Source organism: Choloepus didactylus, chromosome 4, assembly GCF_015220235.1.
Source record: "Choloepus didactylus isolate mChoDid1 chromosome 4, mChoDid1.pri, whole genome shotgun sequence".
Lineage (NCBI taxonomy): Eukaryota > Metazoa > Chordata > Mammalia > Pilosa > Megalonychidae > Choloepus > Choloepus didactylus.
In genome coordinates, this window is record NC_051310.1 from 129,435,034 (window position 1) to 129,458,461 (window position 23,428).

Below are 23,428 nucleotides of genomic sequence, written 5' to 3' on the forward strand. Positions count from 1 at the left end.
ACATCTCCTCTGACCAGTGAGAAAAATCAAGTGTTTGGGTGGCGGTTAATATTTATTATCCATATTTTACAGATGAAGCAGACTCAGGGGGATTTAAAGACATGCCCAGATTCACACAGATTCAGTTTTTAAATATTCTTTTTAAATTTTTACCTCCAAATATTATGTTCTTTCCAGTTGCCTTGCCTATGCTGATAAATTAGCAAATCTTCATTGTATTTATGTCTATTTATACCCAGTTCTAGTTATTAATTTTATGTTTTTCATGTTTTCCTTGAGGGAAAAAAAAACAAAAAAAACAAACTAAAACAAAACAGTCCATACAATGATTTTTCAGTATTCAGAAGGATCTAGGAAATTGTGAGAGTTTCCACAAAGAATCAGCCAATATAATTCTACCACAATATTGTTTTAGGTTGCTATTTTTTCTTTTGTTACATGTAAATTAACAAAAGGTCAAAATAACAATGCACTTGTTTCAATGTATGATTGTGCTCAGCAATGATTATTTTATTTGGCTAATTAGACTAAACTTAAATAAATTACAACCAAAAAGGAGACATTCACAATTATTCATTTTATTGTTCAGAATCTCTGGTTACTGACAGAAAATTTGTGCCTTTTAATGATACCATACACAAAGTCACAGCATCTGGATGAAAACTGAAAATCCTTATCAAGCACTTCTTCAGATGATTTGGCATCAGACAGTCATGGCCAAAACATACCCTGTGCAGTTGGAGAATGATACCTGGCTCTTCAGGAATGCAGTGCCTCATTTGATTCGCCACCTTGCAACCTTGGAAGTAAGAAGACTGTGAAGGTCCCTAAGATCAGAACTCCTCAGTTGAAAGCTCTCACCACAGAAATTTTTCTCTGTCCTAACACCTGTGCTTACTGATACCCTGAGACCATAACCACGTGCACAGCTTCAATAGAATGTTTAATCAGTTAAAAAAAAAAAGTGCTTTGAAATAGGGTCCTTGCTAGCTTTGAGGTTGGGAGGGATGGCTTTATTTACTTCCCAGTGGGAAGTTATCTACTTTAGATTAGGGAGGAATTATAGAATTATCTGGTTTGATTCTGACATTATCAGAAGTGCAGATATTTAGAAAGTGCTTTAAAGCAACTTTGGATTCTAAGTGAGAGTATAACTGCCAAAATGATAGCTTGACTTAAAAACATTAGTTTGTACATTCTAGTTTAGCAGTGAGTCTAAGACTTAAAAAAAAAATCAAGTACTTTTTGTACGAAAGAATGAATAAAATCTTAATTCTTTTCACTCTGTAAAGACTAAGTTTCAATCAGACTATAAAATCACTCACTGTCATCAAAACTTGGTCACACTCAGTTGTCCTCATATTACTCTGCGATAGCAAAAAAATGAAATGAAATAAGTAATAAATCCCAGTATGAGCCTCTCTAGGATGGCTCACACATCAAGATGGACTTTAAAACATTTTACTAAAAGCAAGATGTGCTAATACAATAACTAACAACTTTTGGTTAGTATTGTATATATTACCATTACTACCACTACTATTTCTATGAAATTATACTCACATCTAGGTTCCCTGCATCTACAAACAGCAACATATATGTTTAAATACTTTAAAAGAATAATAGATTTCCTTAGACACATTGATCTTGAATATGGGATTCTATTTTGTTACAAAATACGAATATGAAAAGAGCATCTTTTTTTAAAAGCTGTGATGACATGATTCAACCAATCTAAAAAATGAGAAAAAAAAAAACAAAACACGTTTCACATACCCATGATTTTAAGAACACATCAACCAACAAGTCACTTGACTGGGTTTTCTACTAAGAGCTAGCTGGGTATTTGTAGCAGGTGAGATTTAAATATTTAAACCTTATATCCCTAAGCTTTAAAGTATTTCTATTAGTCAGATATGAAACCAGGACTCAGGGTTACTGAGAATGGATTTGGGCCTGGTGAAGGTTTTCAGCAGCTTTCCCCCAACACACACAGGTATCCAGGGAGGGCAACTTGGCTGAAAAATCTTTACATAGGATTTTCCCTAGATCCCCTTCTTGGCTGCAGGGCCCCAGTCATTTTCTTTCCGGTCCCCTCTTTATTCTTGGTGGCCCTGCCTGGACCTCAGTGCTGGCATGAAGAATGTTTGAAGAACTGAGTTTGTAGAAAATGTGCATTTTCAAGGGCATTGAAGGAGCAAGTTAAACTGTATTCTCTCCTCTCACATCCTTCAAAACCATGTTAGGGAGAGAAAAGCTTATTAACTGCTTTTGCAGAGGGCAACTTAATTTAATGCTGTTCTCACCCTTTCCCTTTATCAAAACCTCAAGCTATATAAAATACCACATTTTAGTCTGGAAAAAAAAAAAACACAAATAAAACAAAACAAAACAAAAAAACAGGTGTTATGAATCAGTCCCTCCCAGAATCAGGCTCACTTTATATTCTAGATCAGGTGTTGGCAAACTTTTTCTGTAAAGGGACAGATAGTAAATGTTTTAGGCTTTGTAGGCCAAAATGGCTCAATACAACTACTCAGCCCTGCCATTATAACACGAGAGTAGTCAAAGACTATAAAACAGAAACAAATGAGTGTGACTGTGTTCAATAAAAACTTATTTTCAAAAAAAAGGCAGTGGGCAGCTTTAGCCTGAGGGCCATAATTTGCTGACCCCTGTTCTAGATAATAACCACAAAGGGTGCCTCTCTTCTGAAAGATGCAAAGTGCTTCCCATGGTTCTAGCCCACTCAGGCATTATTTAGCACTGTGATAAGAGATTCACAGCTGTGACAGAAGCCCCAATGTAACCTGAAGTTTTTGATCCACAACCACAAATCAACATGATCAGAAACTAGTAGAAACCTGGAAGGTCCTCCTTCTCTTTCATTAAGAAACCTGGGCAGGCAGCTATTCCTGGCTTTTGCTAATCTTGGAGATGCCATCAGAAGTGGAGGATAATGGCAGTACAGGTGGCAGCTGCAGACACAGAGAAAAGTAGTAAATGATGGATAACATGGTACGTTAGCAACCTGAAGGCATCAATACAACTTCCCAAGGTACCAAACATAAGTCAGCACTGAGGAATTCACTGCGCAAGCAATCAGCCTTATCAACTCCAGGGTAAATCTGTTCACCATGTGTTTAAAAAACAAAAACCAAAAAAAAAAACCAGATACATAAAAGTTGTAAGTGTAGCAACAGACAAGAATCACAGAATTTCCTACAGAGAGAGGAAATCTTATCATCTTAGCCAGCTTTTCATTCTACCAATGGGGAAATCAAGGCCCAAAAAGGGAGTTGTGACTTTCCCAGCTAGTTTGTGGTGGAATCACCAAACCTCAGCTATTTTGACCTCTTATCCATTGCTCTTTTCCACTGAAAAATCCAAATTAAAGAGAGTTCACTGACCATATACATATTCATGTCATAAAATTATGTCCTAAGTACCTGGCTACCCTTAAAGACAAGTTTTATATTGAGACAGAAATGGTCCCAGAAAACATGTGAAATTTACTGATGGGAACAGAATGCATCACATCACTGGTTTTATGTAGCTGACAAAAACTGCACAGGATAAAGCATTAAATGGCCATCTTCCCATGAATATAAGTGCTGATCTCTCATATTGTATGATAACATAGCAAGAACAGATTGAGAAGTTCTTAAATCAAAGTTTGCATTAATCTGTTTCCCTCCTAACAAATCAAAGGCAAATGTTATCCTCATATCTTTGGTGTCTGTCACATAGAGGATCCCTTGGGCAATGAAGGCATTGCCAGTCTTGGATTTGGGGTATGTGGTATTGATGTGTTGCACCACAGAGAATGTCCTTTCATCCAGTTGTGCTACAAGGATGCTTGAGCCATCCACCTTTGAAGCATAGATAATCCAAACACCCTTTTCATCTATGGCTAAGGTGAAGTACGTCTTGGAATTTGCAAAGAGGTATTTTCTATCAAAATACAAGGCATTTTCAATCTTCAGAGTTTCAAATGTTCCTTTGCCAAATTCAAATCTGAAATGTATAAAAAAAGTAGGTATAAGTCACTATTTTGTGGATAAGGGTGGTTTGTTAGGCACCTTGATTAAACTTGGTGAGATACTACATACACTTTTATGGCTAGAATCTGAATCTTTCAAATGAACTTTTTTAGTTTTAAAATATGCCTTTGTTACTTGAGAGCACTTGCAGGTGCCTGAAACAATATTCTTGGTTGAGCCCTTTACATGGCAAAACTTGCTGAAGCTATTGAACTATCATTAATAGGATAGGATTGAATTTCTGAGAAACACATTTGATTCAGCAGGCTTAGTACCATTTTTTAAGCAAAGGCTGAAATAAAAAATTGAGTGGTGAATTTAGTATGGTCAGCAAGTCATGCCATAATAATCACATTTCTCTGTCTGCACCTAGAGATATGGTCTTGGTTTTTCTGCATGAGTCCCTCCAGAAAATATAGCTGTTTCAATAAGGGGTGAACTGTCAGAAATTACCATAAAACTGGACAAAATATATGACCCAACTGTTTTTGAGCACTGGATGACAGTGCAGAGATATGATCCAAGAAAGAAAGGAATCACATGAGATGAGCTCCACAATCAGTATGGATTTCATCCTGGGGGAACTTTCCAAGCCATAGCACCAGAAAGCACAGCCCAAGGACAGAACAGCAGTCTCACTGGACAGAAGAAACAATGATCGGGATTTGGAGCTACTGTGGTGCTAAAATTTGTGGAGCGGTGTATTGGAGAAAAGGAAGCTTCATGAATGAAGGAAGAAGCCCTATAAACATGTAAAGAGCCCACTTAAGTATTTGGGTAAATATTAAGCTGAACAAGCACAGGATGAAACTCTGAAATATCTAGCAGAGAAACGACCAAGGAACTGAGAGCCAAATAGAGACTTCAGAGATTACACAGTGCTGAGAGAAGCTGGAGTACAGACCAGCCAGAGTAGAGTGACCTCACTGAATATCTGGGACAATTATTTGAGACCTCATGTAGACCATGTCTTAGGAGTAGGTTTCTCTAGACGTGCCCTAAAAAGGCCAAAACAAAAACAAAAACATCCAAGATTCTATACTCTTCAAAGGAAGACAACAAAATGTAGACTATCAATATGCTGCATAAAATGTCCAGCACACAATAAAAAATCACTGGATATGTGAAGGAGCAAGAAAATGAGATGTGTATCCAGAAGATAAAATAATCAATAGAAGCAGACCCAAAGATGACACATATTGGAGTTATAAGAGAATGATTTTTTAAAAATTATAAATATATTCAGGGATTTAAAAGAAGACATGGGCATAATCTCATTAGAGAAATGCAAACTATTAAAAAGAATCAAACACAAGTTTCTCCACCTAAAAAGTACAATATCTGAAATAAAAAATTAACTGGATGGGCTTAACAGCACATTGGAAGCTGCAAAAGAAAGGAACAGAAACCTTGAAGGTAGGCAATAGAAACTGTGACCCAGAGACAGTATCAACTGGCCTAATATATATGTATTTGGAATCTCAGAAGAAAAGGAGAGAGATTGGAGCAGAAAAAATACTTGAAAGCATAATGGCTCCACATTTTCAAAATTTGAATTTTTTTAAATCAACCACAGATATAAGAAATTCAACTTCAAGCATGATAAATACAAAGAAAACCAAAAATAAAGAGAAAAATCTTAAAAGCAGCTGCAACCAAGAAGTTATGATTTAAGGGATGATTATGATTACTGAATCATTATATACAGATGCCTTTTTACTTTCTTGTATATTACAGTAGACAGAGGGAAATACCTGAAATCTCTGAACTGTAATTCAGCTGCCTTGATTCTCTGATAATAAATGTATAGCCTTTATCTTGTGCCCTTGTGATTATAAAACCTTTTGACTAAGCTTCACTTGTACACAATTCGTCCAGTTTTTTGACTTCAGAGTCTTATGATCACTAAAGACAGCCCCTAATGTTTATTGATGAAGGGCCTTGGGTCAGCCCAGAACTAACCCACCCCAAGTCCAAAGTTATCTTGCTAACCGAAGCTGGATCTAACCAAAATGGGCTCGCCTGACACGTGCAATAGCTTAGACTTTAACCTACAAGTGACCTATGCCTCATTACAATACTAAAAATCATGCCCATCATCATATTAAGGCCACCATTTTCTTACATACACTCTGTGACTAAGCATGTAATCAATCAGCACATGCTCAATAATTAGATCACCTCTAATTACACAATCTGGGGCCATTGTACTAATTATCCTAAAACCTACCCATCTTTTGATACTATAAAACTATCAGAATTACTACAGTTTGGGGAGAAGATTTTGGGGCCGATAGGCCATCTGATCTCCTGCTTCGTGCCTAACAATAAACTCTTTCTCTCTTTGAAACCCTGGTGTATCAGGAATTGGTCATTTGAGCACATTGGGCAAAGAATCCATCGCCTTAGTCCAGTAACACAGCCAGAGAAATAAAGACTTATTATATATTAAGGTACAATGTTAAGAATAATGACTGAATTTCCTCTGAAGTAACAGAGGCCAGAAGACAACGGAACAACATTTTTAAACTGTTACAGGGAGGCAAAACTGTCAACCCAGAATTGTATATCCAGCAAAAATATCCTTCGGAAATGAAATAAAGATATCCCTAGATAAATGAAAGCTGAGAAAATGTTACCAGCATATCTGCATTGCAAGAAATGTTAAAGAAACTTCTTCAAGCAGAAAGGAAAAATACCAGATGGAAATTTGTCCTCTACATAAAGGAATGCAGAGCACTGATAATGTCAATATGTGGGTCAATCTCTTTATTTCCTTAAAAGACAACTGACTGTTTAAACAGAGCTGTTCAAACTGTTCAACAAGAATGGTTGTCATGGGCAGACGGGCTTGCATAGAGCTGTGCGTTCAGACTTTTATGTGCATACAAAGCACCTGAAGACCTTGTCAAAATGCAGATTCTGATAAGTAGGTCTGGGTGGGAGCCTGGGATTCTGAATTTCTAAGTCCCTTGGGTAATGCCTGTTCTGCTGGCTTGTCAACAGTACTCTGGGCAGCACAGATACAAAGGATAGTGACTAGCTTGTGATAACTTGTTAAGAACTGAACAGAAGAAAGAGGGAGGCATTAGAGGGTGGCAGTAAAGAGAATAACACTCTCTGGAGTGAAAATGAATTCACATGTAAGTGTTCCCAATTATTAGCTAGGTGACCCTGGCAACTTAACTCACGAATCCTCAGGTGATTGTTGACCTCCTGAAATCCCTTCTCAAAGATCCTTAGAACTACAAGTGGCCTTAAAAGATGATCTACTCCAATAATTTCATCTTGTAAATGAAAAGGGTCAAGTGACTGGCCCATGAATACAAGTAAGTAGCAGAGGCAGAGTTTGAACTTAAGTTTTCTAACTACAAGTTTGGGGGGTATTCTTCTACTACATGCTGTAATTTTAAGAAAAAAACTCCAGAAGTTAATTCTAAATTAAAAAGGGAGCCTCCATCTGAGAAGAGGTGTAGTAGAGGCAGCAAAGTCATGGCAGTGAAGTCAATCTTCTGGTCAGGTTAAGTGACTGGGTAAATTAAGCTACGGCACAGAATCTCATGCTCCTTAGCTCACGGAGGCTCATGGAGGCTGTCTGATTTGGCAGACTCCAAATCTAGATAATAACAAAAAGTGAATGAACATTCAGGGACATCAGGCTAAAGAGAAAAGAGAAACACCAGAGAATGCCACTGAGCAACAGAAGAAACGTGAAATGTGTGCATCTGTGGATATGAATTTGAGCATAACAGACTTGACGTCAATTAAGAAACCTTGAAGTAAGTTTGAAAAGTACCTAGAAAAGAGTGAGGGCTTGGGAAGATCCTGCCTGTCCGTCTCAGCTCACAGGAATTCTCCCTCTGAATACCCAGAATTTAGTGCTGCCAAGTGGTCCCTGCCTGCTACTGGCTGCTCCCCTTGATGAGGCTGATCTCTTTCAGCAAGAATAGGGTCTAATTTAGTCTGCCTCTCCCCCAGCAACCAGCTTGTGGCCTGGCATAGAGCAGGGGCTCTAACACGGGTTTCCTAACCAGTGTGTCATGTAAACTTAGCTTTATTAGAAGACATACTTAGAGCGGCCATTCGCCCCAGCTCTCCCCTACTACCCCCACACCCCTTGAACAATAGCCTTCTAAAACATGGCAGCAGGAAGCCACAGGATTAAAAGTCTCAGGAGACAGTATGTCTTGGGAATGATGACTTCTGAACTAGTATGGGAGATGGATCAGTTGTTCTTTCTTACTAATACAAGACCCTGCCTAAATGAGGTGACTGGGGAGATGTAAAATTGATGGGGGAGTAGAATGAGGGTAGGGGATGAGAGGCAAAGGAGGGGAAGCTTCTAACCCCGGCTGACACCTGTGTCTGATGTGGCTTATTTTATGGGATCTTAAATCAAGAAAATCATTCCTATCCTAACTGTGGTGGTTAATTTTATGTGTCAATTTGCCTAGGTTGTGGTGTCCTGTTGTTTGTTCAAACACTGTTCTAGATGTTGCTTTGGGGGTATTTTGTAGGTGGGATTACAATTAGTTGACTTGAAGTAAAGGAGATTACCCACGAAAATGTGGGTGGGCCTTATCCAAACAGTTGGAGGCCTCAAGAGCAAAGAACTGAGGATTCCAGAAAGAAGAGAAATTCTGCCTCAAGAACAAACCATTTACTCCCCTTGAAATTTCCAGCCTATCAATTTGCTCTATGGATCCCTACAATTGCATGAACTCATTTGTTAAAATAAATTTATTAAAAATATGTTTGTGTGCATGTGTGGACATGTGTGTGTGTGTGTATGTGTCCTGTTGGTTCTGTTTCTCTGGAGAACCCTGACTGATATAGATTTAACCTAAGTCCTCAAATGCCACAAAAGTGGTTAAGGCTGGACCATGCTAAGGGTAGGAGGAGAAAGAGAAAGAAAAGAGAGGTGACCTAGTCCTTGTTTTGAATGATTAGGCCAAGGCTTTCATGACTCTGGAATTATTATTTTATTGAGAGGGAAAGTTAGAGGGACTCAGAGGCTGTAGTCCATGCTTTTATTTTTTTTGGTTGAGGACACAGAGAGGTCCCAGGAGGTGGTGTCTCTTGTCCAAGGTCATAAAGTGAGTAGGTGGAAGAGTTTGAACTGAAGCCAGGTCTCCCAACTCTCAGTTCAGTGCTCTCTTGACTATCACTGCTACCCTCCCTTCCTCGGCCACATCTTGATATGCCCAAGGTGAACTGCTTCTGCCTCTAAGACCCAGAGCTTGATTTCTTCTTGATCCATAACGACAAAACATCAACAGTTCTCATGGGGAGACAAGCAGGCTCAGCTCTGCCCTGGGCACAGTCTACCTGGGTGACCCCCTCCCTTCTCCTTGAGGGGGCAGAAGAGGAGGAGAGGTGAGCTGGTGAGGGCTCTATCACGATGGCAGGTCAATCTGAAAGCAGAGACGCCTGCCTTTGGGTTGCAATCCCTTGACTTCATGATCTCAGTTGTGACCAGAACTTCTTCATACACAGACTTTTTCAGAAAAAAACTGATTTCAGGGAGTGATACCTTCCTGCAAGAGGGAGTTCTGGGTTCTGGCAACTTTCTTTCTCAAAGGATGAGAAAGCTGCATCACCTTAAAACTCCAAGTCTACTTCTCCCTGGCCCTGACCTTAGTCTTGGTGTCCAGCACCAGCAATAAATGCAGAAACCCCGGGCAGGGCCTGGGATGTGGGGCTCACTCATCACTCGTGTCTTGAGATTCATTTCATCAACAAACCCAGGTTGATCTCTGACTGTGCGCCAGGCCTCGGATAAGATGATGGTGAAGACACAAGCTCTACCCCTAAGTAGATAACACACAGCCTAGTAGGTGCTGTCTGGGGTGTGTGACGAGGTGCTGCGGGGTGCAGAGGAGGGGTGCTGGGTTGTGGTCACTCACCGCACTATGGTGTTGGAGCCTCCTTTGTGGTAGTAGAGAGAGTTGTTGTAAACAGCATGTCCACAGCCATGGTAATAATATGGGAGGCGGATTAGCGTGTAACTGTCATTGAGAAGTGAGGACTGGTCTTTGAATTCCTTCACCATGAGGCCTGTAGGAGGAAATCCAGGAAAAGGCTATTCTACCACCTGCCATCCAGCCTTCACAGCCTGGGAGTGAGTCAGGGGCAGGGGGAATTTAAAAGGAGGGAAGTTGAGAGTGAGTTGTCCTCTAAGGGTCCTTACCCAGTGTGAGAAGTCTAAGACTCCCAAACTCAACGTCTATTCTCTTCCATGGATTCCTGAGATATCTTTCAAATGCAGAATGCTTTGCACTGCCCAGGAGAACTCTGTATCATCCCTTTCCAACCCTCTGTATACTGTTCATAAATGTTTTATCAGAACAACATGGGCCTTACCAGGGATAGCAGTCACCTCCTGCCTCTTCCCACACTCCACGGCAGCCACTCCTAATGCACCAATCACTCTTTCCTTCTGAGCCTCAAAATCTTTCTCAGTTAGTAATCTGGACTGACCAGCTGATCAGAGTTAGCCTTGATGAAAGGAAGACGCATAGCTCAGCAATTGCCGATGAGTCTCATCTCTGACCAAGGAGCACTGCCAGGCCCCTTCTGAAATGAGGCCACGGCTGCCACTGCCAGCAATTCCTGACCCCAAGCCTTTGGGACAGCATGACTAGGGTCATGCTTAGAGGAAATGTGACTGCAACATGGCACATTCCCTTCCTGCCATGGACTCTCTGCCCAACAGGTATTGGAGAAGGAGGGCCAGAGGCACTCCCCGTGAGTGTGCCAACCTTAAAAAGAAAGATGGATGCTGCACAAAGAATTTATCTCCAACATTTCTTCGACATTATGATTTTCAGGTTCATAAGGCTTGCAGTCATAATGCTATTTATTTCCTTCTGGAAACTTTTCCTAAGACTGGATAAGCTGCATTGGGGTGACCTGGTCATTTCCCTGAGATCTGAATGGCCAGGCTTCCCATCAGAGTATTCAACTGAGAAAAGTATTCTGCCCACTCTTTCTAAGCTAAAGAGCAATTCTATCAAATCAATTAGCAAGGATTTTAGACACACCAAGTAGAATAAGGCTGAAGGCAGGCTTATGAAAAATACAACTACAACACAGTTGTAGTGGCAGTACCTGAAAAATGTTCAGTCACCCATATTCGCTCATCACTCTTGTTAGCAGACTCTCTTATCCAAGTCCCAAATGTCTCCTTAACTATAAGAACTTGTGTTGGATTTCCAATGGCAGTGATCATGGATTCTACAAAAGAAGAGAAAGGAAAGTTTCTTGCCTGCAAGTTATGATTTAAGGCATCCAATTCCTGGATTTTGAAACAGGGTGCTTTTTTTCTGTACCTGCTTGTGGGGAACGGTGGTCATCGACTTTCTCGTCAGCTTTTCCAACCAAGGTATCATCATTGCGTATTGCACATGTCTCACCTAAAACAACAATAATAGAGCAAATGCAGTCAGCAAAGTGAGATTTGTGTGACTTGAAAACCGGTGATTTTCCCTACCTCATTCCATACTCCAGCCCCTTGGCATTCCTAACAGGCCCGACAGGTTCATGGTTGCTTGCTTCAAAGCAACACTAAGCCACAGGCTTCCAAATGTTTTCTCCTGCTTGGAGTGTTTCCAAGAAGCTTTCTGTGACTACAAATGCTTGCATAATACCATCCCAAGAGGGAAAAGTGGACTGAGCCAGCCTGATTAAGCCCTCAGCAACCTGGAGGAAAGAGCTGCCTGTCGACCCCTTCCTGGGTGCTCTGACAGGCAGTATCACTATCTTGGATCGCTTTTTCTGGAAGGAATTTTTCACTTTCAGGGAAGTTGAAGAGGAGATGTGAGGGAGCAGCTTCAGAGATGGGGCAGCCCATTTTGCTCAGCATCTTCCTGGATTGCCAGGGCTTTGTGAAACGCCCATGGCACCTCCTCCCAGCCCAATCCAGTCCTTGTCACCTTCTCACCAGCCTTGTTCTCCTCCTGTCCTGCTCTGCCATCCCAAGGCACCTCTTCACCAAAGGCCTCAGAAGAAGAAGGAATCTAGAGGCAGTCTGGAGCAGAGATGTTTGCCTCCCTCACCATCATTTTCCCCCTATCTGGGCTTAAAGGCCTACTGGGACACAGGTCCTTGAAAGCGGACTGGTCCACGGTGGTTTGAGGTGGCAGCTTCTTTCTCCCTGAGCTGTAATTCATCACCCTTGGATTGTCAATGTCCCCCTTGACGAATGGGTTTCATTCAAGCCTTTGGTGAAGAGGTGCCTTGGGATGGCAGAGCAGGACAGGAGGAGGAGAAGGCTGGTGAGAAGGTGACAAGGACTGGATTGGGCTGGGAGGAGATGCCATGGTCTGGGGCAGGGTGGGGAGAATCTGGCTTTCTGGGAATAGGCCCCACTAGCCTAGACAAATTCTGAGGCATTCAAATTACCTTGTGGTTGCTAGACAGAAGGAGTAACATCTACATTATCATTGCGGAGCTCACAAAATAATCTGAAGAGGTTTCTTCATCATTTATGAAATAAGGGTGCTGAACTGTACACGATCTCTAAGCTTCTTTCTAGCTGAATGAACCTGTGTTTCACCGAGTCCTTCTGTTACCTGATGAGAACAGTCTCTGGGATCTGTTATGACTCTCCCCCACACAACCCTGCTGCCTCCAGGTTTCATCTGGAGTTTCCCCAGACTCCAGGTTTAGGAACGTGGGCTTTGCAAAAGAAAGGAACATAGAGACCCTCCTGTTCTTATTCAGAAGAAAAGGCTACCACTCATTCCTGCTGTACCAATCAGCTTCTAAAGCTGTGGTGCAAGAGGGGAGGAGGTTAAAGGGATGAAATTGGAGGAGGAGGAGGGAGGGTCAAGTGCTGGTGCAGAAAGTCTGGTGACTGGGGACTCACCTCTACTAGGCAGAGTGGAAGATAATGGCCTTCCACTTAAAGCAGTTTTCACAACCATGGGGCCCACCCCGGCTGACCCAGACTCTTAGTAGATTTCCTAAGCAGCACAGAGTGCTTCTTCTGGCTCATATCAACGTTGGCTGACAGGGCCTTTGGCAAATTAGAACTCAGGTCAGACCTCATTCGCCCAGGCGATCATCCCTGCTCAGCTCATTCTCCCAGGGAAGCTGAACAAAGGGGCTGATGCTAATGGAGGGTTGATGCTAAGAAGGAGCTGCTTTGCTGTGGTTTCACCTCATGTTGACCACTGGATGGAATTATAATCAGGCTGCATTTATTGGGGTAGGAGTAAAAGTACAGATTTGCCCACTCTGGCTGCATGACTGAGTGCGTGACTGCAAAATGTCTTCCAGGAGGAACAATGAACCAGACAGAACCAAAGGTTGTTTAAGAAAGTGGTAGTAAAATCCACAGCAAGTCCTGAGAGAAATTCCAGCCAGGATCCTCTTCTGTATTTGCCACTGAAGAGAGAGTATCAAGTTTTGCCTCATGGTCTGAGTTAAGTGAGGGGCCCTAAGTCACCCCAACTGGAAGAAGTTCCAGCACCACCCCAAAATGTATTTTCTATTATTACGGCCCCTTGATTTCTAATTAGCTTTCAATCTTGCCAGTACCCTTGCAACCATCTGGTCAAAGAACCAGTCCATGAGCATCTCCAGAGATCAGGCATTCCCTGAACTGGGTTAGCTGAAGTCTCAAAGTGTGAATTTCCATCTCTGAAAGGAAAATGCTCCAAGAGCAAGGAGCTGTAGAGTCAGGCAGACCTGCGTTTGAATCCCAGCTCTGGCACCCACTAATTGAGTGGCTATCAGCAACTTACTTAGGTCTTCTGGGTTTCAATTTTCTATTGTAAATTGGAGATAGTAATGATCCCTACATCATAGGATTGTTGTGAGGATTAAATAAAAAAAAATAAGCACTTAGCACTGTGCTTCACACATGATTTAACACTCAAAAAATAGTGGCGGTGATGGAGGTTCTGGAGCTAACATTGTGGAGAGGTGACCAATGTGAACATGTCCATCATCTCCCTAAGAATCACTCAAGTCTTTTACTACAAGAAGTCACTGCAAGAGGCTAACAGCTTAGCTTTAGAGACTGTTCCAGGAGAAAGGGACCATGAGTTTGGGCTGGGAGGAGGACTAGTCTGGAGATAAGTGAAGGAGGAGGATGAGGGAACTGGGTGGGAAGCCCAGTACTAAACCTGCCCCCAGTCCTCAGCACTGGGGCAGACTTCTCTGGCCTCCCACAAGCATGTTCCAAGGGGTGGGGGTGGGGGCTCTTGCTTTGGACAAATATCCTCCTTATGTTTAAAAAAATCTGATCACAAAGCCTGGGGTACAGCACAAGAGTTTGGGATCACCAGTGGCTGAGGTGACTTCCCGGGGCAGGGGTTGGTGACCTGTGCACTGGCCGTTAAACATGTTTGGCTGCCGTGGGCCTTTGGATCTTCTGCTTCCAGGGGGCCCTGGAGGACCTGGAGGGCCTGGGGGCCCAGGTGGGCCTGGTGGGCCTTGGTCACCTTTGGAACCTGGAAAGAGAAACAGAGAGAGAGAGGGAAAGGGGGAGATGGAGAGGATGCAGGGGTGGGAGTTGATCGATTAAAGAGCCAAAATAGAGCCTGGATTTCACATGAGGGAAAAGCAGCTCCAGGGTGTCTCACTGAGCTTCCACCTTCCTAGAGGTAACTGAACTTTAGCACCTGTCTACACAGAGTTGAAGAAGAAGCCATAGTAGGTGCTGAGTACCAATTATGTGCCAGGAACTGTAAGATCTTTATGAACCTCCTCTCCACCATTCTTCCCAATCACTCTTGGAGGGAGTGTTGTTATTTCCTCAGTAGATTGAGTCTTAGTGAAGTTAAGTGATCTGCCCAAGGTCACAACCTGAATAGAGCTGAAATTCAACTTTAGGTGCGTCTCACTCCAAAGTTCATCCATCTTCCATTGGTCAATGACAATGGATCTTAATGCTGGCTGCATATTAGAATCACCTAAGGACCTTTAATAATAAAATTCTAGGACCTGGACCTCAACCCAGAAATCCAATTTAATCAGAATGTTGATGGGAGTGCATGGGTGGGTACTGGTCATCTAAATTTCTGAATCCCTCCCATATGCAGCCAGATATGAGAAGCACTGTTCTCCATGGTAGAAGTAAAATCTCTAATGGGAAATCAGGAGCTCCTTTAGGTTCTGGTTCTATTCAGCTTTGTGACTTTGAACAGGGTACTTAACCCTTTTGAGCCTCTGTTCCCTCATCTCTAAATTGAGTCTCATAATCCCTGCCCTTCCCTGTGAGAATCCAGTGAGGTCACTGTCATAAATGCTTTGAGAGTTGTTATCCCCACACTCCTGTAGGCAGCCATTTCTCTACCTTCAGGTGGCTGATGTGGGTACAGCCCTCTGCAGGGACCACTGGTTCTGGAGCTTTCATAAAGATGCCACTTGGCTGTGCTCAGCCCTTTGGCTCCATCCTTTAGTCCTGAGCTGAAACTGCTGCTGTAAGTTCTCTTGAGCTACCTCTTCCAGCACAGATCAAACAAGCCTTTTCAATCGCTCTAGAGTGGGCAGGTAGTGATGGGCCACAGGGGCCAAAGGCAGGTCAAAGACCACCCTGGAAAGGGCAGGGAACTGAGGGCCAGGACACACATGGTCCAACTTTCCCACGCTTTCTCTCCTGTCTGCCCAGCAGACACATTCAGTTTTGGCCTGGTCTCTACAATTGGGGTACACTTAGGGATGGTGCATTTCTGAATGGTTTATTGTCATCCCTCGCCTGGTTCAGTAGCATCAGGGAATACGGTATTCTGGATGTGTGGATTTCCCATATAACTGAAGCCTAACATGATGTTATATGTTCAAAGTATATTCACAGTTAAATTTTAGGTATTTTACATAGCAATGTCCCCTGTATATGAAAAAAAAGCATGTTAAACATAATTTCATCTTTCCTGATGCTTTGGTATTAGCACAGTGCCTGGCAAGCAGTAGGTGCTCATTAAATGTTGAATGGCTGGATCAATGGATTGTTGGATGGGTGACTGATTCAGGTTCATTATCATCCTAGCTTCCTGAGGCTAGATCATGTCTTGTACATCTTCATACTTCCAGCTGCTAGCAGAGTCCCTGTCTCATAAATGTGATTCTCTGTATTCAATAAATGCTTTTAAAATTCTTCTGCCTCCTCCCCCATTACCATCAGCTGTCAGCTACTCTTTCCATCCATGTCATTGTCCTGTACAGATCATTGCCCCTCAAACGCTTCTCCCACAGACACCAACTGTCTGCTCTTAACCTGGGCTGGAAACCAGAAAAAGAAAGTCAGCACCCATGTTTTGCCCCAATTCTACGTCAAAAGGCTTTGGAGAAGGGTCTGACGATGGCTCTACCTTGACATGAAGAAAATGCATGTGCTTTCTGTCAGTTGTCATCCTCTGAGGCATGCTAAATTGCTTGCTTACTTGTCTGTACTGGATTATGCTGGTCTTAATACAGCACATTTGGGAAAAGGAAGCTTTTTCTACCCTAAATCAATCCAAACACGACTTTTAGATCTAAATTATCTAAATTGGTTGTGCTTGGAGCCTAGATTTAGTCTTGTTCATGTTGGAGTGATGTGCCATTTTCTCACTTTCGGAAGTGCAGAACTCTAAAGCATCCTGCAAAATAGCTGGCCACATAGGGCAAATAAGGAGAAAAGCCCCATGGCAGCCCCTATCGAAGACCAGGTGGGTTTCTGGGTCCATCTGCCTTTGAAAGGAGCCCCAGAGAGAGCCTCTTACCTGTCAGGAGCACATCGTTGGACACGTCCCCTTTGTCTCCCTTTTCGCCCTTCTGCCCTGGTGGGCCTTCATTTCCAGTCAAGCCCAGTTCACCAGGGTCTCCCTTTTCTCCCTTTTCCCCTGGATCTCCTGTGGCTCCAGCCGGCCCTGGGAGTAAATGACATATTAGCCTGTTGTGCAAGAAATTCCATTACAATACTTTGTAATATGGTATTTTGTACTTTTTGGATAAAGCAGATTTAAAAACCCAACAACTGTCAGTTTAAAACCATTTAATAACAGCAGCATGACTATACATTCATTAAAGAACAGGATTTCCCAGTGGCTCTGCTAGAACATTTTTAGAGAAATTCGGCTGGCCCACAGGATGAACCACAAGAGGGACACTCAAGCAGTAGCCTGGCACCATGTCCACGCTGGATGAATGGGACACTTCAGAAGGGTGTGTTTGGTGCTACAACAGTGGGTGTTGTCACTTGCAGTCTTTAGTTTATTCCTCATAACCTACTTGGTGGTAGACCAGGCAGTTATCTTACTGTCATTTTATAGAAGTTGAAACTAAGTCTTAGGGTGGTTATAATTGATGCTGCTAAGTCAGGAACCAAGGTCCTCTGATCCCACATCCCATGCTTTTTATGACATTTCAATGCAAAAGCGCTTTTAACCAAAATAGCAAAATAGGTAAAGTTCCTTTAGGACAAGCATTAAATAGGGATGGTGATAGTGTGAAAAAGGGTACTGATGAGATTTCTGCTTTTCTCATAGGTATTCATCACTGTGCTGGTTTGAATGTATTATGTCCCCCCAAAACCCCATTATGTTTGATGTAATCTTGTGTGGGCAGATGTATCAGTGTTGATTAGATTGTAATTCTTTGATTGAGTGTTACAATGGAGATGTGACCCACCCAACTGTAGGTGATAACTCTGATTAGATAATTTCCATGGAGGTGTGATCCTGCCCATTCAACATGGGCCTTGATTAGTTTACTAGAGCACTATATAAGCTCAGACAGAAGGAGTGAGCTTGCTACAGCCAAGAGGGACACTAAGAACGCACAGGAGCTGAGAGAGGAGCTACAGCTTACAGAGACATTTTGGAGACGGCCTTTGAAAGCAGAATTTTGCTCGGGAGAAGCTAAGAGAGGACAAACGCCCCAAGAGTAACTGAGAGTGACATTCTGGAGAGAAGCTGCAGCCTAGAGAGGAACGTCCTGGGAGAAAGCCATTTTGAAACCAGAACTTTGGAGCAGACGCCAGCCACGTGCCTTCCCAGCTAACAGAGGTTTTCCAGACGCCATTTGCCATCCTCCAGTGAAGGCTCCTGATTGTTGATGCATTACCTTGGGCACTTTATGGCCTTAAGACTGTAACTGTGTAACCAAATAAACCGCCTTTTATAAAAACCAATCTATTTCTGGTGTTCTGCAAAAAGGCAGCATTAGCAAACCAGAACAATCACTATAGGAATTACAGTCCTGCCACAAGCAGCTAGAAGTCAGTCAAGAGCTATTTAGCAATTGATCTCAGCCTTGGACGGCAGGCAGTCAGGGAGAGAAGGGGAGCAAATTAAGTGCACACCCCCGATTGTTCCAGCTCACTACTAGGAGGTAGTTTTCCAGCAGCACTACGGGGACCGAAAAAGACCCTGGCACTTTTGCTGAGTTGAGACAAAACTCAGCGTTTGGGGAGGTGCAGGCAGCTAGAATTTGCCAAGTGGAGTTTCAGAGAGAAGGGAGTTATGTACAAAGAGCTGTAGAGATCTGCAGAGGGGTTCCCTTGAGTATTTGGCTGAGTACCTATCTATGTGTGTGGGGGGAGAAACCCTACATGGTTGGGGGAAGAAACAACAGAAAGTTCCCTATACAATTCTCAGAGCTCACACAGGGAAGAATTCTCTCATTCCCACCAAAATGGGGAGACCTCATAAAATAATGGGATTTGGGGGAAGGCCCCAAGAAGAGTTTTTCTTTGTAGTGGGGCTAAATTAGCCTGAGAGTAAAGGCTGCTGTGGACCCCCATAACAAAGCTTAAAAACAAGTGTGCCGGTTTGAACGTATTGTATCCCCCAAATGCCATTATCTTTGTAGTTTTGTGGGGCAGAAGTTTTGATGCTGGTTAGATTTGCTTGGAATGTGCCCCACCCAGCTGTGGGTAATGATTTTGATGAGATGTTCCCATGGAGGTGTGGCCCCGCCCATTCAGGGTGGGCCTTGATCAGTGGAGCCATATAAATGAGCTGACTCAAGGAGAGGGAACTGAGTGCAGCTGGGAGTGATGTTGTGAAGAGGAGCAAGCTTGCTAGAGAGGAACGTCCTGGGAGAAAGCCGTTTTGAGGCCGAAGCTTTGGAGCAGATGCCAGCTGCCTTCCTAGCTAGCAGAAGTTTTCTGGACGCCATTGGCCGTCCTCCGGTGAAGGTACCCGATTGCTGAGGTGTTACCTTTGACGCTTTGTGGCCTTAAGACTGTAACTGTGTAGTGAAATAAACCCCCGTTTTATAAAAGCCTATCCATCTCTGGTGTTTTGCATTCTGCAGCATTAGCAAACTAGAACAACAAGTTTCAAATGAATCAAAACTATCTGTAAGTAATTTAACTGCCTTCCAGAATAGAGAACAAAATTACAATCATTCAATCAATGTACTTTCCCATATTAACAAACCAAGCAAGAAAAAGTAAATGATCATCTCAATAGATGCAGAAAAGGCATTTGATCAAATTCTTAATAAAAATTCTCACCAAACTAGCATTACAAGATGTTCTGGTTTTTGTGGGGACATAATAGATTCAAACCAGTACATTCCACCCTCTTGACCCCAAAAAGCCATGTTCTTTCCATATACAAAATACATTCATTCCATCACAATATCACAAAAGCTTCAATCATTTCAGTAACAATACATAAGTACAAAGTCTTAGCAAAATCAGTTACAGGCATGGTCTGTTCTAAGGCAAACTTCCCCTCTGGCTGTGAACCTGTGAAACTTAGAACAAGCTGTCTGCTTCCAATATACAAAGGAGAGACAGTCATAGGATCAACATTCCCATTGCTATAGGGAAAAACTGAAAGGGAAACAGAGGTCATTGGACCTAAACGGTTCCAAAAACCCACAGAGCAAACTCCAGTAGATTTCAAAGTCTGGGAGTCATCTATAGAATGATGTTTTATCCTCAGGGCTTGAGAGAGTGGTAGTCCTACCTTTTCCAAGGGCTTACGCAGGGGCCCTGTTCTCTCTAATCACTGGGGTGATTGCTCCGACATATCCATGCATTGGGGAGACCACCTGTTCTTGGTCCCACCCTCCTCAAGCACTGGGGTGGCACCCGGACTCTATGCCATCTCCGGGGCCCAGGCTCTCTCCTCTCCAAACAGTGGGGTGATGGTCAGGCTCTCCCCAATCCCCAGCGAATGTGCTCCACCCTCTCTGGGGCCTGGGGTACCAACACTCTTTCTGAATAACAGAGCAGTCAAGCTCCCCTCAATTCCCCAGGCATCTGAGAACCCTTAGGTAGCAGCACTCTCAAACTCCATGTGCATGGGTGAGTGTGCTCTCCTGGCCCAAGGTTTCTTGATCCAGACCTCAGCTTCCACAGTTCTGCCCTTGAAGTCATCCTTCCCTCAATTTGTCCCTTCTCTGTCCCCTCTAGTCCAGACTGGCAGTGGTTCCATTTATACAGAGCTCAAAAAAAAAATTTGTTGGCTTGGCATGCAGCATACAGGGGTCAAAACTGTCAGACAATAGGACTTTCCACAGATCCTTCCTGGATAACTCTATCACCAATCCTGGCTTGTACTGAAATGGCTGGCTGGTTCCAGGTTTCATCAAATCTTCACGTGGGGTACTATCCTCTGAGGTTTCACTTACTAGAAGCCCAGAATTTTCCAGACCATCAATTTCTGGTTTATCTGTACCCAAGAGTTTGGTTCTCAGCTTGTCTCTTTCCTCTTGCATTTTACTATAAGCTGCAAGGAGAAGCCAGACTGCATTTTTCCATATTTAGTTTAGAAATCTCTTCAGCTAAGTATCCCAGCTTGTTGCTTTAAAATTCTGCCTTCAATCAGACATCAGGACACAATTTTGCCAAATTCTCCACCACTTTAAAACAAGGATCACCTTTCTTCCAGTTGGTAATGACACATTCATCATTTCTGTTTAAGGCCTCATCAGAAGTATCTTTAGAGTCCATATGTCTACCACCAGTCTCTTTAAAGCAATCTAGGCCTTTTCTATCAAGCTCCTCACAGTTCTTTCAGAATCTTCCCCTTATCACTTAAAAAAGCCATTCCAATATGTTTGGTATTTGCAAATTCAGCAGCACCCCACTTCTCTGGTACCAAAATCTGTTCCAGTTTGCTGAGGCTGCCGTTGTGCAAAATACCAGAAATGGACTGGCTTTTATAACGGGGATTTATTAGATTACAAATTTACAGTTCTAAGGCCATAAAAGTGTCTAAACTAAGGCACCAACAAGAGGATACCTTCACTGAAGAAAGGCTAGTGGTGTTCGAACACCTCTGTCTGCTGGGGAGGCACGTGGCTGGTGTCTGCTGGTCCTTTGCTCCCGGGTTCTGGTTTCAAAATGGCTTTCGCCAAAATGTCTCTGAGCTTCTGTCTCTCTTAGCTTCTCTATCTCAGTTCCTGTTCATCCTTGCTTGTTCTCCAAGGGTATTTCTCTCTAAGCATCTGGGGTTCCTTTCTTAGCTTCTCCAGGGCAAACTCTGGGCTTTATCTCTTAGCTTAGCAACTTCAAATATCTTTCTGTCTGCATATTCAAGTGTCTGGGTCTGTGTTGGCTCCTGAGCTCCCTTTAGTACTCCAGTAAATAATCAAGACCCACCTTGAATGGGCGGGGTCACATCTCCATGGAAACAACCTAATCAAAAGATCCCACCCATAATAAGTCTGTACTCACAGACTGAATTAAAAAGAACATGGATTTTGTGGGAGACATAATAGATTCAAACCAGCACATTAGGGAACTTCCTCAAGCTGATAAAGGGCATCTATGAAAAACCTCAGCTAACATCTTTAATGTCAAAAGACTAAATGCTTCCACCCTAGCATTAGGAACAAGACAAGGATATCTGCTCTCATCACTTCTATTTAACACTCTACTGGAGGACCTAGCTAATGCAACAAGGCCATGGAAAGGAAAAATTAAAACTGTCTTTATTTGCAGGCAACAGGATTGTGTATTCAGAAAATTGCAAGGAATCTACAAAAAAGCTACTAGAACTCATGAGTACACAGGAACAGAGAGACCCTGAGAGAGGAAGGGATTGCCTGATATTGTGCAAATTTATTGCCAGATATGAATCAATATGTATGCAGGGAATATTTGCGGCAGCCCCTGGAGATAATTTCTCAATAGAGGGACTTGTGGCAGATTTCAGGCAATAAGGAAGAGTCAGAGGCATGTTTTAGAGCAAGAAAATCTTTAATTCCTCTCAAAGTCTATAACCAAGGAAATGGGTCTCAGTTCTCCATTGCCTTTTCTAATTATTCTGCCGGTTCCTGTGTCCCTTCTTAGCCTTGGCTAAGAGACTGACTCATTTACCCCTATCCTACCCTCATCAACTTGACCAGTCCTCATTCCCCAAATGTTATCCTTTTGGCATTGCAATTTTCCTTCCTCCAGATCTAAAACCAAGTTTGGATACACCCACCCACCCCACCTCCACGCCACATTCCTGCCAGCCCCATAAGATTCCAATATAACCTTCTCAAGAGAATCATAGAATTCCAGACTGGAAGACACCTTAGACATCATTTAGATCAATCTCCCATCCAATCCTCAAAACCCCTCTACACTACTGACTGGCTTTTCTGAAGCCCTTTCAGCAATGGGGTGGGGAGTCAATATGCCACAACACATCACAGACTATACTTGAATACTCTACACTGCCATCAAAGGCAATTATTACCTAAAACATAAAGCTGGAGCTCTTAGGACCACACCTTTCATTGACCCCTTAAGAGTGATACATCATCAAAATAGTTTCTGCTCCTCCATATTCAAAGGACCCTCCACAGAGCATCTCAAGGAAGACACCAGTGCATGAAAAAACCTCAAAGTGTTGGTCACTGTTTGTAAACGTACTGAAGGAAAAAAGATTTGCTAGATTTCAGCCAATGATACACACACCATGCATACACCAAAAATGGTACCTCAGTGAAAATCATGTAATCAGTATTGGGAATCAGAGCCCTGGTTTCCCTGCCTCTGCCAGGGGTAATCTTAGCTTACATCATGTGCTGAAGAATACAGGTGAAGATGTAAAGAGGAACAGGGGAAACCCAGACCCCTCTGTTGTCAACACTTGCTCTACAGAGGATTCATTAATCCAGGGGTTAAATCATGCCTCCTGGGAGGGCCGTAACTCATGTGCCTCTAACAACAGCACTGAAAACCCATCACTCTAGGTCACCCCTGCCCATAGTAACCAGGACATCTTGGAGACATTGGTTTACTCACTCGAGAAGAGCCCTTATACGGGTTCCTCTGCATGAGAAGATGTTCTTTTGTCAGTATTTTAGAGACAATTCGACATATATTATCTGAAGGAGACAAAAGACGAGGATGTTGCCATCGAGTCCAGCCAGCACAATGCACCAAGTGAACTGATACCTCCACAGGTTTCACATTACCCAGATTTAGCAGTGCTCAGGGA

General features: G+C 42.9%; 1 protein-coding gene across 1 annotated transcript in view; it reads right to left on the reverse strand.

Annotated features, from left to right (window-relative positions):
• Positions 1-562: 562 nt before the first annotated feature.
• Positions 563-23,428, reverse strand: part of GLDN (gliomedin) — a 69,285-nt gene continuing 46,419 nt past the window's right edge. The window contains exons 5-10 of the mRNA XM_037833976.1: positions 16,757-16,903; positions 14,375-14,503; positions 11,375-11,458; positions 11,154-11,279; positions 9,950-10,100; positions 563-4,017 (exon numbers count right to left, since the gene is read on the reverse strand). Coding sequence (XP_037689904.1) covers positions 3,549-4,017; positions 9,950-10,100; positions 11,154-11,279; positions 11,375-11,458; positions 14,375-14,503; positions 16,757-16,903 — 1,106 coding nt within the window. The 3' untranslated portion in view covers positions 563-3,548. The remainder of the gene's footprint in view (positions 4,018-9,949; positions 10,101-11,153; positions 11,280-11,374; positions 11,459-14,374; positions 14,504-16,756; positions 16,904-23,428) is intronic.